Source organism: Mobula birostris, chromosome 4 (assembly GCF_030028105.1).
Source record: "Mobula birostris isolate sMobBir1 chromosome 4, sMobBir1.hap1, whole genome shotgun sequence".
Classification (NCBI taxonomy): Eukaryota; Metazoa; Chordata; class Chondrichthyes; order Myliobatiformes; family Myliobatidae; genus Mobula; species Mobula birostris.
In genome coordinates, this window is record NC_092373.1 from 142553636 (window position 1) to 142570815 (window position 17180).

Here is a 17180-nt window from a genome sequence, read left to right on the forward strand (position 1 = left end):
GATTGACTCCAATCTTTGCTCTCTTCTCTGTAAGCATTTATCAATGCTTTCTAAAATTATGCTTGATAGCTTCTGTATTCTTCAAGCCTTTATTACAGCAGCAAAGAAATTCGGTCAATATAGTCAAACCATATATTCTACAGGGTTATCTGTGCTTTAGTTTGCCGCATTTGTTTACAACCACACATTTTAAATATCTATCTTGGTCTCTTCTCTGCTCTCATTTATTCACTGTTACTGCCCACTCCTAATGTTCGCACTCCCTTCATACCTTTTTCTCTTACTACATACTAGAGGCCATTCATGTACTAGCTTAGACTAGTCCCAGTCCTTGAGGTTCAACCTGTTTATCATGAGTATGTCTCTCCTGCCTGAAAACTGTCATGGCTCTAAGAATCTGAAACCCCATTTCCCTCCCCAATTATTCTAGTTGGGTATTAATCTGTTCCAACATTATATTTCATTTTAGTTTACGGCACGAGAACTATTCAAGAGGCTGATTCCTCCAGAAATTCTGGTTTGTTTCTGTCATTAGTACTGACTAGCTCTGATTTGTCTCCTTGTGTTGCTGTGCCCTTTCCAGGTGCCTTTCCTTTGGAAAAAAGGAAAGCCACATACAGTGATTCCAGAAATTCCCATCTGTGTCTCCAGCAATGGAGTTTTTATGGTTCCTCCATTTTCCTGTTTCTACAGGTTCTTTACATGTGCAAGGACTGCTCTTTTCCATTCTGGAATGTATTCTTTTAAAATGTTTTCCCTGTAGGGATGGTAACCATTTAGAGAGTTGCATTCCCCTTGCAGACTCACTGCAAAGATATCATTGTGGCAGATTCTGATCTTAAGTGGAAGTTGTGAAATGGAATGCAATAAATCTGGTGATTAATGGGTTAATACAATAACTGATTACAAAAGCTACTGAACCGTTGATGCTCTGTCACATAGGGTTCCAGTTTCTGCCATCTTTCTCTTTCTCTCTTCACCCCCCCCCTCCCCCCCAAACAAATACAGGGATACTCCATGACTTTCTCAGTGGTGACATGGCAGGTAAATTGACTGTGAAACAAGGTGTCTATTGCTGGTAGTAGTGACCATACATTGGTTAGGCCTTGGTGTGACCAATTAATTATGAAGCATGCTAGCAGAACCCATGTCACGTGCTAGCTGAAAGACCAGGAATAGTCTTACTTTTACACTTAATGAAATCCAGGATGAGCCTGATGAGATTTGTTCTCTCAGATTGGCAGGGCAAACACATCCAATGGTGGAGATACATAATGCTTCACAGTTATGTTTTGGATTAGCTTATTAAATTATTGCTTGTTCCCACCATTGTAACTTCTCCGATACCATTTACATAAAATAATACCACTTCCATAAAATGATGGGGGAATATGCCATTACCTCCAGCAAATGTTTATCTGTGATAAATCTTAAAAATTGGTCTCATCTCAGTATAGACATGATTATCTGTGGCATGATTATCATGTCCAGTAGGACAAATATGGAGCACCCCTTATTAAAAGCTCAAATTCGTGAGTGTGGTGAACTATAACCAGGATATCATGACAATATCAAAACTCAGGCCTAGTTTCACTTTCTACTGTCAAACTAAATGGTCAATTTGAATTACTGGGGAGTGTCACTAGAACAGCACCAAATAGTCCTTAAAATATAGCTCTACACGTCAAACAATTGAAGGTATGGTAGCATGTTCACTTGAGATTTTCTCAATCAGAAAATTGAGTATCCCATACAGAAACAAGATATTTTATGACTGTTGTGACAAAAGGATAGTCAATAGTTCAGAATTAAATGAGTAACATGCATTCTTTATATAACTTGATTTTTGAAAAAACAAACAAAAGGTTTGGTTCAGTTTGACTGCAGGGTCTTGATCTCAACAGAACAAACTGAAGGTATGAATTGCGAGTTATGTATTGTAGATTTAACAATAAGTTATGACAGAAAATGAGCAATAGCTAACATTAAATATTGAGTAAATTAAACAAAAGATTTGTTGGGGGAGGGGTAATGGCAAAGAGAAATCGCAAAGAAAAGTGATCTAGCCATGGCTACCAAGGGAAATTAAGAGGTTTCATGGCATTTACCAAACCAATTAATCTATGGATTACTTAACCCTGACAAATATTCAAGATAGAACAAAACTAATGGAACCGAGTACTACTGTATTAGCCACGTTCATTCGTTGACAATAAATTGTCATTCAAGCTGTCAGTTAGCATCAGATCTTCAATAAGCTAAAAGGCATTTGGTTCAAATTTGGCTGCAAAGATTACTTTTAAGAAATTAATGGAGTACTTGGCCAAATATTATCCTAAGCAGTCCATGATATTTAATGGTGGAATCCCACAAGGGTTGGTGATGCCTAAAATACTGGAACAGTACTCTATTCATACTTGGGATGATGGAAGACTGGTAACAGTCTTGTGTGATGATCATGTCTAGCAATAGTGCTGAAAATTTCCCTGACTTTCAGTAACATAGCCTCATGACCCATCTACTAGAATCTTAATTGGGCTAAATGTGCTGCACACTAACAACAGAAGCTGGTTATTACATGATACTGCCAGACTCCTGGAACCCTTTCCACTTATTACAAATGGGTTGGGGGTGGGGTTTGCTAGTCGAGAACTAGCATACTAATCAGTAGTACTGTCCACGAGCATAGAACACTATAGGATAGGATAAGCCATTTGCTGATGTGCTGATGACTAAAGTTTAAATTTGGCAAGAGTAAAATAGTATCTTTGAGTTGCACCTGGATACTGATTTAAATATTAATAATCCTAGATGGGTGGTTAAATTACAACTGTTTAAATTTGCTTTATCTTTAGTTCTGCCTGTATCAGCAAAAAGGATTATCCAGCAACTTCGGGAGGAGTAACATCAGTCTTTTAAATGGCGTATACAATCCTGGAGTGAACACATTGAGTTTTAAACTCATCATTACTGAAAATAATAACATTTCTTACCTAATAGTAATAAAGGGCATTTGCCATTGAGATTACAATAGCTTAAAGTCCATAATCACACCCAAGAGCTACTAAGGGTAGCTAATGTTCCCTTGTTGTTGCTGTCCATATACTAGACATTGCTGGGCATTCATTTGTTTATGTTACATCAATGTTTGACTAATAAATTTGTAAAATATTAGTGTGGTCAGGTGCTTAAAATAAATAACTTTTATCATTCTCATCCTGTTGACAGAATAGCATAATTTTTCTGATCTTAATGCTTATTGGCTAATGGCTGCACTATGCATGGGGTCAATGTTATCCAATTTTATTTCCTGATATCATTTAACTAATGGCTGTACAATCTACAGTGAAATGAACATGGGTACAATCCAATCCTTAGTGAGCGTACATATTTGAGAAAACCTTTCCTAAGGAAAAATGAATAGTCCAGAAAATAGGAGAAATTCAAATTGAAACCCATGCCCTCGTGGTTGGCTTCAAGTTCTTAGTACTACATCTGGCCAGATGATATTTTAGTTTGTTCCTCAAGCTGAAATATTTTTTCCTTTATTTATTTATTCCTTTATCTATCTATCTATCTATCTATTTATTTATTTATTTATTCCCTTGAGAACATAAGTATGCCAAAATTTAGTAGAATGAGACACATTTATGGCAGCCACAATATGTTGGATTTTTATCTCCACCTTTGCAGCTCTAAACATTTCCTGCATAATTGCTTATAATAAGTTGGTAGTAAGCCATTCAAGATCTTGGGAAATGTTTTGTTTTAATTATATTTAAGCATCAAGAAAGAAAGTGAATAATAAAGATGAAATGCAGTGGCTTTGAGTGGGCTAGACTGGTTTTAGAAAATATGAAAAGGGAAGTTTTAATTTAAAAGAACTTTTGCACTACTACTTGCAGACACTATAGGTCTTACGGGCTTCCATTGTTCAGCAACTTGTCAAGATCATAATGTCATCGACAACTGCAATAAGTTAATTCAGCAGTTTCTTATTTGGGGAGATTAATGGTGAGCTATTGTGTAATACAAATTGTAGATTAACATTAAGATAATTAATGCATTTTGTAAGATGCAAACCTCAACATTTCTTCTACCGATGTTCCTTCTACCCTAGCCAATAACTTGTTCTTTCCTGGCACTAAATGGTAAATACTGTGAACAAATGAATTTTTTAAAAGTTAGAAACAAGTTATTCATATTCTGAAATGACTATAAAATTTTTTTTTATTAAATTGCTGAAAAACATAGGAATAAGATCTGTTGATTTTTATTTGCAAAATTTTACTTGCAACCAAATGGTACTATTACATGTTGTGAGATATCATATTGAATGTTATTGTTGGATCCTGGCATATATATGTATATGTATATCACATTTATGTAAAAAAATATTAAAATCTGAGATTTTCTGAATCTGTTGACAGGTCCCTAGTTTTTTCAGTGATGTAGAGAGAAGATCCATGATTTCTGCTGCTAAGATTGCAGGGCTTAATTGTCTGCGACTGATGAACGACACTACTGCAGGTAAAAGAAGAGGCACTATATCTTGGCCTGTTGCTGAGATAAGTGTAGGTAAACTTCATCTTATAGCCTAAGTAAGTAGTGTAACTTTTTCATAAAACTTGGACAAGCACTTAGTGATGTATTGTGATGGTAAAAGTTCATCATATTGTCCAAGTGACAAGCCAAAGTACTACGTCTTTAGAAGGGTAAGTGCAAAGTATTAACTGAATATAAATGCCTGTGAAGGTATTGGTCAGAAGTACCAAAACACCAAGTGGAGATTTGGATTAATCAACATTACTTCTACTGAGTTCGAACTACTGAAAGCTTAAAACTGACTTACTCTCTGGAAGGTTTCAGATTAGTGTAAATCATTCTAATTGAGAATAAAGAAAGTAAAGTGAGGTCCTGGATGACAGCTGGGAAAGTGTGATGGCTTATTAATTACAGTTGATCTGTCTGAAGAAGGCCTAAAAAGGAGCTGAATGAGAAAGGAAAGAAAATGGTGCAGTTTGCAGGAAGTGTCAAAATTACTGATAGGTCCATCAGCGTCTCTGGAAAGAACTGCATCAGAGCTGACCAGATCTGACACACACTGCAAAGCAAATTGTAAAGGCTGGTTATTTGAACTTAACTCATTTCCTGAAACCATTTTACATGCATGCCTGCCAAAGCTTAACTGAGCCTTGTTAGGATAGTGTTAAGAGGTAAAAATATAGTTAGGAGTGGGATTGCTGTTAATGAAATGAAACCTGGCTGGATGGTGAGTTGCTCTTGCATAATGGATTTCTACAAAGTGGTTGCCTAATCAGTTAGATTTCTCCAAAAGCAAAATGGATCATAAATACTGAATATATTATAAAACAGAGGTGTAGATGAATTGTGGTTTCACCTCAAAGGCTGGGTCTTGTGATAGAAAGGCAAAAGGTAAAATGTCATGTGTTGTATCTTCTGGGACTCCTGACTTTTATAAGAGTGGAAGTTGAGATGGAAGAATGAATTGAGTCAACAAGAGAGCAGTTCTTAAAGAATGGGAGTGTGAAAGATGTGTCTCAAGGTGACATCTTATTGTAGTTGACAAATTAGCATGGTCAGTTGAATGTGGAGGCTGGAGGGGTGGAAATTGAGAATTGGAAAATCAATCCTTTGGAGAGGTCTGAGAAAAAAGTGCAAGAAATTGCACTTCTGTAGCTATAGTTAAGTAAAAAAACTGAAGCTGTGGTGTGGAATACTTTGTCATCAGAACTGACAACAAAACTGATAAGGAGAATAATGGAGACAAAGGAAGGAAGGAATTGGCTTGGACCTATGATAGCTCACATCTTATTCTCGTGTTGAAAAGATGATGCTGGAGGATGATGAGTTGTGCCCTCAGTGAAAAGGTTCTTTGGGCCATCCTTGTGTGAGGTGAATGTATGAAGAAATAGAACATTCATAGTGAAAATGTACGAGTTGAGTACAGGAAACTTTTCAAGTCCACAGAGGCCATGGATCAAAGTAGAAAGAAACTGGACAAGAATAGAAGAGTCAAGGTAAAAAGAGAAATTAGAAACCTATTTATTTGGCTGAAGTGAGTCGACCAGGAAAATCCTATTTGTGGGTTTGGGTCTAAAGAGAAAAACATGTCTTGGATGGTTAGGGGCTATGTGACTGGAGGATGAGGGAGATCTCTAAAGCAAATGAGGTAGATCACAAGGAGATAATGGTCTGGTTTTCAATGGTGGGTATATGGTCCAGAGGACTGTGTAAATGAAGTGCCAGAAAGCTGGCATTCAGACTCGAGTTCTATACTTGGCAACTGATTGGAAGATGGTTCATTGGTTACCATCTCACTGTTCACATGATAATTTAATGATTTTCAGAGAACCGCCAAATAGAGTATAAAGTTACAAAAGTCAAATTATTAAATACAAGATGTTAACAAATGTGGATTTGGGCAGCTAATTGGAAAATTAATTTCAAATTAGATTAATGAGATGCATGGTTTTGGTAGGAAGATTTCTAAGTAGCTTTGAACAAAGGGACCAAAGGGAATATTTACATGTTTCATCAAATTTAAAGAAGCAGGTTAATAATTGCAATTTAAAATTGAAGCACAAAACGTGGAGCAAACTACATTTGTCAGAAATGAGACAATCTGCTGATGCTGGAAATCCAAGCAACATACTCAAAATGCTACAGGAACCCAGCAGGCCAGGTGGCATCTATGGGAAAGAGTACAGTTGACATTTCGGGCTGAGTTCCTTCAGCAGACATTTGTCAGACCTGTTGTGCATGCTGACTTGCTTGATTTGACTGTTATGGATCCTGTTGAAGTTTGTTATTAAAAATTAGAGGTTGGGAGACAAGTTGCACAATAAATTTACAAGGATGGTACAAGAAGTACTGTGTTACACTATTAGACGAACTGGATGGAAGTTCTTCTCTCTGGGAAGGAAACTTGTGAAATGGATGTCTTTTAATGTCTTGTAGATTAGACTAAGAGCATTTATGCAAAGTTTTTTCCTTCTTCAAAAAATCCTTGGGAGGGCAGGGGGATTTCTTGCAATTTGCTTACCTCCAGGGTGGTTACAAAACAGAATATGCAGATAGGTCAAATCAAATAATGTTGATCATTCTAAGGGAAGCAAGGGAAATAGTGCAGTGAGGGTTTTTGGGAATAGAGAATAGTAATTGAATTTTTTTTTTGTAGTAAGAGTAGGCTGAAAGGTAGAATTAGAATGAGGAAACTTCTGTGGAGCAGGCACAAGCAAGGTTCACCTGTGTCAAAGTGGCCTGTTTCTGTGCTGTTGTCATAAGTATGTTGTAATTTTCACTCATGGAAGAAACTGTTAATGTTGTGCTTTAATGTGGTTAAAACTCATAAGGAATGAGAAACAATTGGCAGACATTTATTCTGGTCAGATTCAAACTTTGTGCCCCATTCTCATAATGATCGCTGGAGGAATGTCGTGTTCTTTTTTTCTCTTGCCATTTTTATGCACACAGGAAGGAGAAAGGGTAGTTTGAAGCTGAACAGCAGTTGTCTGAGCAATGACACTGAGCTGGATACCTGTCTCTTGACTAGGTAGTTTGAATTTGAGTTTCATAGCTGTTTTTTACTTGGGTTCCAGTTTGATTTTACTACCAGGTCTATTTGTTGTCTGGCTATCCTGCTGGGAAATAGGTAGCTGTAGTTTGCTTTCTTCTGCGGTATTTGTAAAAGCTTGCTGTGTAGGTACAGCAGGTAATTAGGAAAGCACTCAGAATTTCTAATCCAACTCTGAATTACCGCACTTCAGGAGGTCAAATGTAAGGGGGAAATATAATTAATGGCAGGGCCATTAATACTATTGGTATTTAGAGGGATCATTGGATCAAGTCCATACCTTCCTGAATGTGGCATTGCAAGCAGATAGAGTAAAAAATGTGTATGGTATGTTTGCTTATATTGCTAAGAAGTTTGAGTCAAGAAGTCATATATTACAGTTGTATAAAACTTTGGTTAGGCTGCACTTTGGGTATTGTGTGGGGTTCTGGTTGCCCATTGAAGAAAAGGCTGTGGAGAGGTTCGGATGTTTATCAAGATGCTGCCTAGCCATACAAAGAGTTTGGATGAATTTTGATTGCTTCCTCTAGACTCTAGTTTAATTTTCAAGTCTCTACTCAGTCACTTACACTCTAGACTCTTGAGTATCAGTAACTTAGGAGAGACCAGAAAACTCCAAAATTATGGGAGGCATTAAAAAAAGTGCAAGAAATTGCACTTCTGTTAGCTATAGTTAAGTTTTAAAAAAACAAGCTGTGGTGTGGAATGCTTTGTCATCAGAACTGACAACAAAACTGATAATGGAGAATAATGAAGACTGAAAGAAGGAAGGAATTGGCTTGGACCTATAACAGACATCACACCTCTCCCGGAACTTCCGGGAATCTCCCACATATTATAGTGGCTCCCTGATGCATGCAAATTATATACAATATCATGGAAATCAATTTTTTTTTTTGAGAGCGAGAGAAAAGCAAGAGAGAGTGCGAGAGCGACCACGAGAGCAAGAGAGAGCGTGCGCGCGAGAGCAAAGGCAAGCGAGTGCGCGAGCGAGGGAGAAAGCAATTGAGAGCGCGCCAGCAACCATGAAAGAGAGAGAGAGAGAGTGCGCCATTGCAGAGTGCTCCAAAAAAAAAATAAAACTTACGTCACCCCAAACTACACTAAAGTGTACCCCTGCCTAATAGGTGATAATGAGAGTGTTGCTGTCTGCACTGTTTGCAACAGTGACTTTTCTATTGTCCATGGTAGGTTAAGACTGTAAAAGACATGTTGGGGTGAGTTGAACAGGTGTCATTCGTTCATTGGCATAGCTAATATTATTTAAACTAGCTGGCTAGCTGCTAAGGAGCTACTCTATTGCAGACATCCCACCTCTCCCGGAAGTCTCCTGCAAATTGATGGTGCTACCTCCCTGAAATGAGTTTTTGTAGGGTGGGATGTCTGCTATGACAGCTCACATCTTATTCTCACGCTGAACAACTTTAACTCCACTTATAAAGGAAGATGATGCCGGAGGGTGATGAGTTGTGCCCTCAGTGAAAAGGTTCTTTGGGCCATCCTTGTGTGAGGTGAATGTATGAAGAAATAGAACATTCATAGTGAAAATGTGCTAGCTGAATACAGGAAACTTTTCAAGTCCACAGAGGCCATGGATCTAAGTAGAAAGAAACTGGACAAGAATAGAAGAGTCAAGGTGAAAAAGAAAGGTAGATGCCCAGAATCTTTTTCCCAGAATAGAAAAGTAGAGGGCTCAGCTTTAAGGTGAGAGGAGGAAAGTTTAACAGAATTGTGCTGGGCAAGTTCCCTTCCACATAGAGTGGAAATGCCAGAGCACACTGCCTGAGATGGTAGTAGAAAACAGGATGGCAATCAAAATGCTTTTGGATGGGCACATTGGCAGGCAAATGGGATGAGTTTAATATAGCATCATTCTTAGCACAGCCATTGTGTCACATAGTGCCTGTTCCCATGCTGTATTATTTTATGGTGGTGTTTATTTTGTGGTAAATTAAATGCAGGGAGACAGGCTTCTTTCTGTTTTATAGAGCATTGATGAGATCACATCTGTGGTACTGTTCGAATGATTAGTTTCCTTGCATTATGAAGGATGTTTTTTTAAAAAAAAATGTTTACTTGACTAGTAGCTGAGTTCAGTAGGTTATCGTAGGAAGGAATGTCTAGATGTGTAGCCACTGGAGTTTAGTGAAGAAAAGGGGATAATTTAAACATCCAGTGATCTTGATGGGAAAATTTAGAGAATATATTTCCTGTTGTGGGACAATCTAGAATTTAAGACATGAGACAATTTTTTCAATCTAGAAAGCCTTTGAAATTACTGCTCTTTCAATATTTTAAAATGGGTCAGTAGCTTCTTTTTAGGTATGAAGTTGAAAAGCTATTGCAGAGTCATATGTGAAGTTGAGATTTGCCATTTCATAGCAGAATAGGCTTGGGCAGCCAAGTGACTTACTCCTCTAATTTCTATTCATCGTTGAAGGGCATTTATGCGTAGCATCAAATTCCTTTGATCTAAATCAACTATTTGGAGGTGAACAAAACCTGGGCAAACTGTAGTAATGTAAATCATAAATTGTTTGTTTCCCTGAAGAAAACATGAATCATATTATTTGTTTTGTTTTGGCATTAAATTGGCCTCCTGCAGATCAAACAAAAGTTTAAATGTTCCCAAATAATACTGTAGTTATTTGTCATCCTCCTGTTGAAGGAAAAAAGCTAAATTGCAAGAACCTTTCTAGGCAAACTTGCCATCATTTCACATGAGTATAGCACTCTGAACAAGCTCTGTAGGTCCTAACCACACATATCTTAGCATATACTTGAATTAACATCTGAGTTTAGGTTGGATCGGAGCACACCCTGCTGATTTAGCATACCATCACGATTAGGGCAAGCAGCTCAACATCACTACATGCAATTGCATGTTTGACACTACTACCCGGACTTGCTGTAATGGTTAGCTCAGGCATAAGAAGAAAAATGAAAGCGTTTGATCTTGGGTAGAATTCTGAGCAGTTGCCATTGGGAATATCTACAGCAGAGAAACTGCACTGTTTATCAGTTACATCTGTATTTTAAGGTGGGGGGGGAGAGTGGTTTTTCTATTAAAATCGATCATTGATTTTAAACTCGGGCAGATCTTAAATATACTGCATTACTTATGTCTGTGATACCTTTGAATAAGGCTATGCATGGTCTTTTCTGTGCATCATTTTTCTTTGTTCTTTTAATTTGTTGCAGCATTCACTGTACTTGTTCTTTGAACAAGTTTGCATAGAAATTGCAGCGTTGGCAGTCCCATATGTTGACAATTTTTGCTCAGCCTTTGAGTAATTCCTGTTAAATATACCTTATTAAGTATAGATGAATACAAGATTGTGGAAATCTAAATTTTGATGAGCTAATGCTCAGTGACAATCTCACATCAAAAGTTTAACAGTAAATTTGACAAATACACAAATTCAACTTCATGTGTTGGAGTAGCTGCTGTTTTCTCAATTACTTTTTTAAATTTTCTCATTCCTAGTTGCTCTTGCATATGGTATTTACAAACAAGATTTACCAACTCCAGAAGAAAAACCAAGGAATGTGGTCTTTGTAGATATGGGACATTCATCTTACCAGGCGTCAATCTGTGCATTTAACAAGGGAAAACTTAAGGTTAGTAGAGTAAATTTGGTTTATAACTTTGCAGTAGATTAATTCTAATTGAATTGTTTTTTTAAAACAAAGTTGGAACAAATACCTGGTAACTACGTCATTAATTGTGGTTCATTGGCACATTTATAAGGCAATGCTTTTGTGATAGGTGAATAGCATCTTGTTCAGGTCTATCCATTAGATATGTGGAACTCTATTTTTAAAATACTTGAATTTCCTATTCCCTAGTGGGCTTTGACTACCTCAAAGTCTGATTTTTACAGTCTGCTGGTTTTCTTTCAGTCTTGGTAAACTTCATTAGTCTATTATTGTGTCAAATTATTCTTCAAATTATAATTCTGTGTACTATTCTAACAGAAAATTTGCTAGCTACATTCAAAAATCGCCTTGTAGTAAAAGCCAGTTGGGCAAAATTTTAAATTGATTTTCATGACCATTTCAGCAGTTGTCCCTCCTCCCATGATTGCTAACAGGAATAACAATGCACATTCAAACAGGAAATTGTGTAATCACAGAATCTCCATTACTACAGAGGAAAAAGGGAAATATGTAATGAAGTTATGTGAAACAAGTACATTAAGTGGACTGGAAAAGAACAGTGAAACACACTGAAGTTTTTAAAGAAAGTGGAATGCACGACCTTGATAGCTAATCTTGCATATAGTGTTGCGTTTTATCATGTAGTAGACCTTGAGTATCTGAAAACTGGTGATGACCTGAATGTCCTAAGAAAGAGGAGAATGTGTACTTTTATCAAAACTTGATCAAACTTTTAAAAAGAAATCAATACAATAATGCATTATTTTAATGGACCTGTTTTTTTCCCTTTTGAATTTATTAATTATACAATAATGGTTTGTTTATCCCAAATACATAAAATTAATGTGAAAGTTTCTTCATGATCTGGTTTGAAGAATTATTTATAGATTCAAATCACGTGAGGCATCGCAGTGATGTTTTGTTTAGGGCAATGTTAATTTTTCTCCTCTCCTTCACTTAAAGACATTTCTGGAATATTACACTGTGGGCACTCTTCATTACCCAGTAATTATTAATGCTTAAAATTTGACTTGAATATCACTTGACCATCTTAATACAATTGAGTCGGCATCATTTTAACATTTTGGTTCCTATTTCTTTCATTCCCTACCTTGGGGGCTAAACTCTTAGTCTATTCTTCTGAGCAAAACTGGCTCAGCCCAGATTGGTTCAGTTTTTGGGTATTCATCATGACTGTGACACGGCATCAGTCCAATCAAATTGAGCAGTTTGGGAGCAGAGGTTTAAATTAAGTGTAAGTCATTTGTGCAAGGTATTGTTATTCAGGTAATTGCTCAACTATTTAAGATTCCCAGAAAACTGAATATCGAAGGCAACCCTTAAAATACACTAAAATTGCATGTGTTTGAAAATTACCTTTTTGAAAAGTGCCTTCTGTTTTTCTAGAACTTTTTCAACAACTATTAGTAGATCAATGATTGAGCGTTTTTTGGTTACAGTAACTTTATTAGCAGAATATGGGATAAACTTGGTAGTGATGCTTTGGGTTAAATTATTATTGTGGTTATCCAGAATTATTGCACCCAAATCCTTGTAGTGATTGAGCCCTTTTTTCCTCATTGCTGTTTCAAAATAAGCTGTTAAGTTGTAAAGCAATATCTGGTTAAACCTTTTAAGTGCATTGTTTATGCAGTTTGTGGTATTAGGACATGTCAGTACAATAAATTTGAATATAATTAGTTTTCTTTATTCAAATATGTCGAATGTATTTTACTGTCTGCTAATTTCTGATTTCCCATCCCAACAATTGCAGGTCTTGGGAACTGCATTTGATCCCTACTTGGGTGGAAGAAACTTTGACGAAACCTTGGTAGATTACTTTTGTGAAGAATTTAAGACTAAGTACAAGCTAGATGTAAAGGCTAATGTTAGAGCTTTGCTTCGACTACACCAGGAGTGTGAGAAATTGAAGAAGCTAATGAGTGCAAATGCCTCTGATCTTCCATTGAACATAGAGTGCTTCATGAATGATATTGATGTTTCTGGAAAAATGAACAGGTAGATGCATTCTGTTGTCTTTCATTCTAAGTTCAGATTTTCAACTTGGCTGAAATAAAGGAAAGAGCGCAAACAATATGGAAGGTGGTTTGTAATGTGATAAAATATTTAGAAATGCAATTATAACTATGAATGAGCAACACACGTAAAAGTTGCTGGTGAATGCAGCAGGCCAGGCAGCATCTCTAGGAAGAGGTGCAGTCGACGTTTCAGGCCGAGACCCTTCGTCAGGACTAACTGAAGGAAGAGTGAGTAAGGGATTTGAAAGTTGGAGGGGGAGGGGGAGATCCAAAATGATAGGAGAAGACAGGAGGGGGAGGGATGGAGCCAAGAGCTGGACAGGTGATAGGTAAAAGGGATACGAGAGGGTCATGGCACAGGGGGTCTGGGAAGAAAGACAAGGAGATGGGGGGGGGAGACCCAGAGGATGGGCAAGGGGTATATTCAGAGGGACAGGGGGAGAAAAAGGAGAGTGAGAGAAAGAATGTGTATAAAAATAAGTAACAGATGGGGTACGAGGGGGAGGTGGGGCATTAGTGGAAGTTAGAGAAGTCGATGTTCATGCCATCAGGTTGGAGGCTACCCAGACGGAATATAAGGTGTTGTTCCTCCAACCTGAGTGTGGCTTCATCTTTACAGTAGAGGAGGCCGTGGATAGACATGCCAGATTGGGAATGGGATGTGGAATTAAAATGTGTGGCCACTGGGAGATCCTGCTTTCTCTGGTGGACAGAGCGCAGATGTTCAGCAAAGCGGTCTCCCAGTCTGCGTCGGGTCTCGCCAATATATAAAAGGCCACATCGGGAGCACCGGACGCAGTATATCACCCCAGCCGACTCACAGGTGAAGTGTTGCCTCACCTGGAAGGACTGTTTGGGGCCCTGAATGGTGGTGAGGGAGGAAGTGTAAGGGCATGTGTAGCACTTGTTCTGCTTACACAGATAAGTGCCAGGAGGGAGATCAGTGGGGAGGGATGGGGGGGGACGAATGGACAAGGGAGTTGCGTAGGGAGCGATCCCTGTGGAATGCAGAGAGAGGTGGGGAGGGAAAGATGTGCTTAGTGGTGGGATCCCGTCGGAGGTGGCGGAAGTTACGGAGAATAATATGTTGGACCCAGAGGCTGGTGGGGTGGTAAGTGAGGACCAGGGGAACCCTATTCCTAGTGGGGTGGCGGGAGGATGGAGTGAGAGCAGATGTACGTGAAATGGGGGAGATGCGTTTAAGAGCAGAGTTGATAGTGGAGGAAGGGAAGCCCCTTTCTTTAAAAAAGGAAGACATCTCCCTCGTCCTAGAATGAAAAGCCTCATCCTGAGAGCAAATGCGGTGGAGACGGAGGAATTGCGAGAAGGGAATGGCATTTTTGCAAGAGACGGTGAGAAGAGGAATAGTCCAGATAGCTGTGAGAGTCAGTAGGCTTATAGTAGACATCAGTGGATAAGCTATCTCCAGAGACAGAGAGAAAGATCTAGAAAGGGGAGGGAGGTGTCGGAAATGGACCAGGTAAACTTGAGGGCAGGATGAAAGTTGGAGGCAAAGTTAATAAAGTTAACGAGTTCTGCATGCGTGCTGGCAGCAGCGCTAATGCAGTCGTCGATGTAGCAAAGGAAAAGTGGGGAACAGATACCAGAATAGGCACAGAACATAGATTGTTCCACAAAGCCAACAAAAAGGCAGGCATAGCCAGGACCCATACGGGTGCCCATAGCTACACCTTTGGTTTGGAGGAAGTGGGAGGAGCCAAAAGAGAAATTATTAAGAGTAAGGACTAATTCCACTAGACGGAGCAGAGTGGTGGTAGAGGGGAACTGATTAGGTCTGGAATCCAAAAAGAAGCATAGAGCTTTGAGACCTTCCTGATGGGGGATGGAAGTATATAGGGACTGGACATCCATGGTGAAAATAAAGTGGTGGGGGCCAGGGAACTTAAAATCATCAAAAAGTTTAAGAGCGTGAGAAGTGTCACGAACATAGTTCGGAAGGGATTGAACAAGGGGGGATAAAACCATGTCGAGGTATGCAGAAACGAGTTCGGTGGGGCAGGAGCAAGCTGAGACAATAGGTCGGCCAGGACAGGCAGGTTTGTGGATCTTGGGTAGGAGGTAGAAACGGGAAGTGTGAGGTGTGGGAACTATAAGGTTGGTAGCAGTGGATGGGAGATCCCCTGAGCGGATAAAGTTGGTGATGGTGTGGGAGACAATAGCCTGGTGCTCCTTAGTGGGGTCACGATCGAGGGGTAAATAAGAGGAGGTATCCGCGAGTTGTCGCTGTGCCTCGGCAAGGTAGAGGTCAGTACGCCAGACTACAACAGCACCCCCCCTTATCGGCGGGTTTAATAATAAGGTTAGGATTAGTGCGGAGCGAGTGGAGAGCAGAGCGTTCCAAAGGAGTGAGGTTGGAATGGGGACAAGGTGTGGTGAAGTCGAGATGGTTGATGTCCCATTGGCAGTTAGCGATAGAGATCCAGAGCAGGCAGAAGACCAGAGCGGGGTGTCCATGAAGAAGAGGGGGGTTGAAGACGGGAGAAGGGGTCATCGGTGGGGGTGGAAGAGTCCTTGCCGAAGAAGTAGGCTCGGAGACGGCGAAAGAAAAGTTCCGCATCATGGCGAACACGGAACTCGCTGAGGTGTGGGCTGATGGCATGAACATCGACTTCTCTAACTTCCGCTAAGGCCCCACCTCCCCCTCGTACCCCATCTGTTACTTATTTTTATACACATTCTTTCTCTCACTCTCCTTTTTCTCCCTCTGTCCCTCTGAATATACCCCTTGCCCATCCTCTGGGTCTCTCTCCCCTCCCCCCCCCCCCCGTCTTTCTTCCCGGACCTCCTGTCCCATGATCCTCTCGTATCCCTTTTGCCTATCACCTGTCCAGCTCTTGGCTCCATCCCTTCCCCTCCTGTCTTCTCCTATCATTTTGGATCTCCCCCTCCCCCTCCAACTTTCAAATCCCTTACTCACTCTTCCTTCAGTTAGTCCTGACGAAGGGTCTCGACTTGAAACGTCGACTGCACCTCTTCCTAGAGATGCTGCCTGGCCTGCTGCGTTCACCAGCAACTTTTATGTGTGTTACTTGAATTTCCAGCATCTGCAGAATTCCTGTTGTTTGCGCTATAACTATGAATGACTTCCTTTGACATTGAGGCACTGTTTAACTGATTGTGGCATCAAGGAGCCTTGGTAAAATGAATAACTGGCAACCAACAATCTTGGATTACTGGATTTACGTGCTACACAAGGGAAGGTGATTGATTCATCAGTTCAGGTCTGGAATATTGCTGCAGGAGTTCCTCCAAACAGTGTTCTAAGTTCAACCATCACCTTACTACTGAATCATTGTCTCTCTATCATAAGCTCAAACGAAAAAGTTGCTGCCAATTGCTCAATGTCGAATTGCATTACTATTTCCTGATAAAATTGCATTCTGTTCCTGTGTGAAGTAAGACCAAGTCAAATTGATTATGGGGAGCAAGGACATGGCAGACCAATTGAATAACTACTTTGGTTCTGTCTTCACTAAGGAGGACATAAATAATCTTCTGGAAATAGTAGGGGACAGAGGGTCGAGTGAGATTGAGGAACTGAGGGAAATACATGTTAGTAGGGAAGTGGTGTTAGGTAAATTGAAGGGGTTAAAGGCAGATAAATCCCCAGGGCCAGATGGTCTGCATCCCAGAGTGCTTAAGGAAGTAGCCCAAGAAATAGTGGATGCATTAATGATAATTTTTCAAAACTCTTTAGATTCTGGACTAGTTCCTGAGGATTGGAGGGTGGCTAATGTAACCCCACTTTTTGAAAAAGGAGGGAGAGCGAAACCAGGGAATTATAGACCGGTTAGCCTAACATCGGTGGTGGGGAAACTGCTAGAGTCAGTTATCAAAGATGTGATAACAGCACATTTGGAAAG

General features: G+C 39.5%; 1 protein-coding gene across 2 annotated transcripts in view; it reads left to right on the top strand.

Annotated features, from left to right (window-relative positions):
* The window catches only part of hspa4l (heat shock protein 4 like), a 69894-nt gene that overhangs the window by 16603 nt on the left and 36111 nt on the right, over positions 1 to 17180 (top strand). For both annotated transcript variants that reach the window (XM_072256147.1, XM_072256148.1), the window contains 3 exons: positions 4431 to 4530; positions 11085 to 11218; positions 13032 to 13276. In XM_072256147.1, the coding sequence (XP_072112248.1) occupies positions 4431 to 4530; positions 11085 to 11218; positions 13032 to 13276 (479 nt within the window). The remainder of the gene's footprint in view (positions 1 to 4430; positions 4531 to 11084; positions 11219 to 13031; positions 13277 to 17180) is intronic.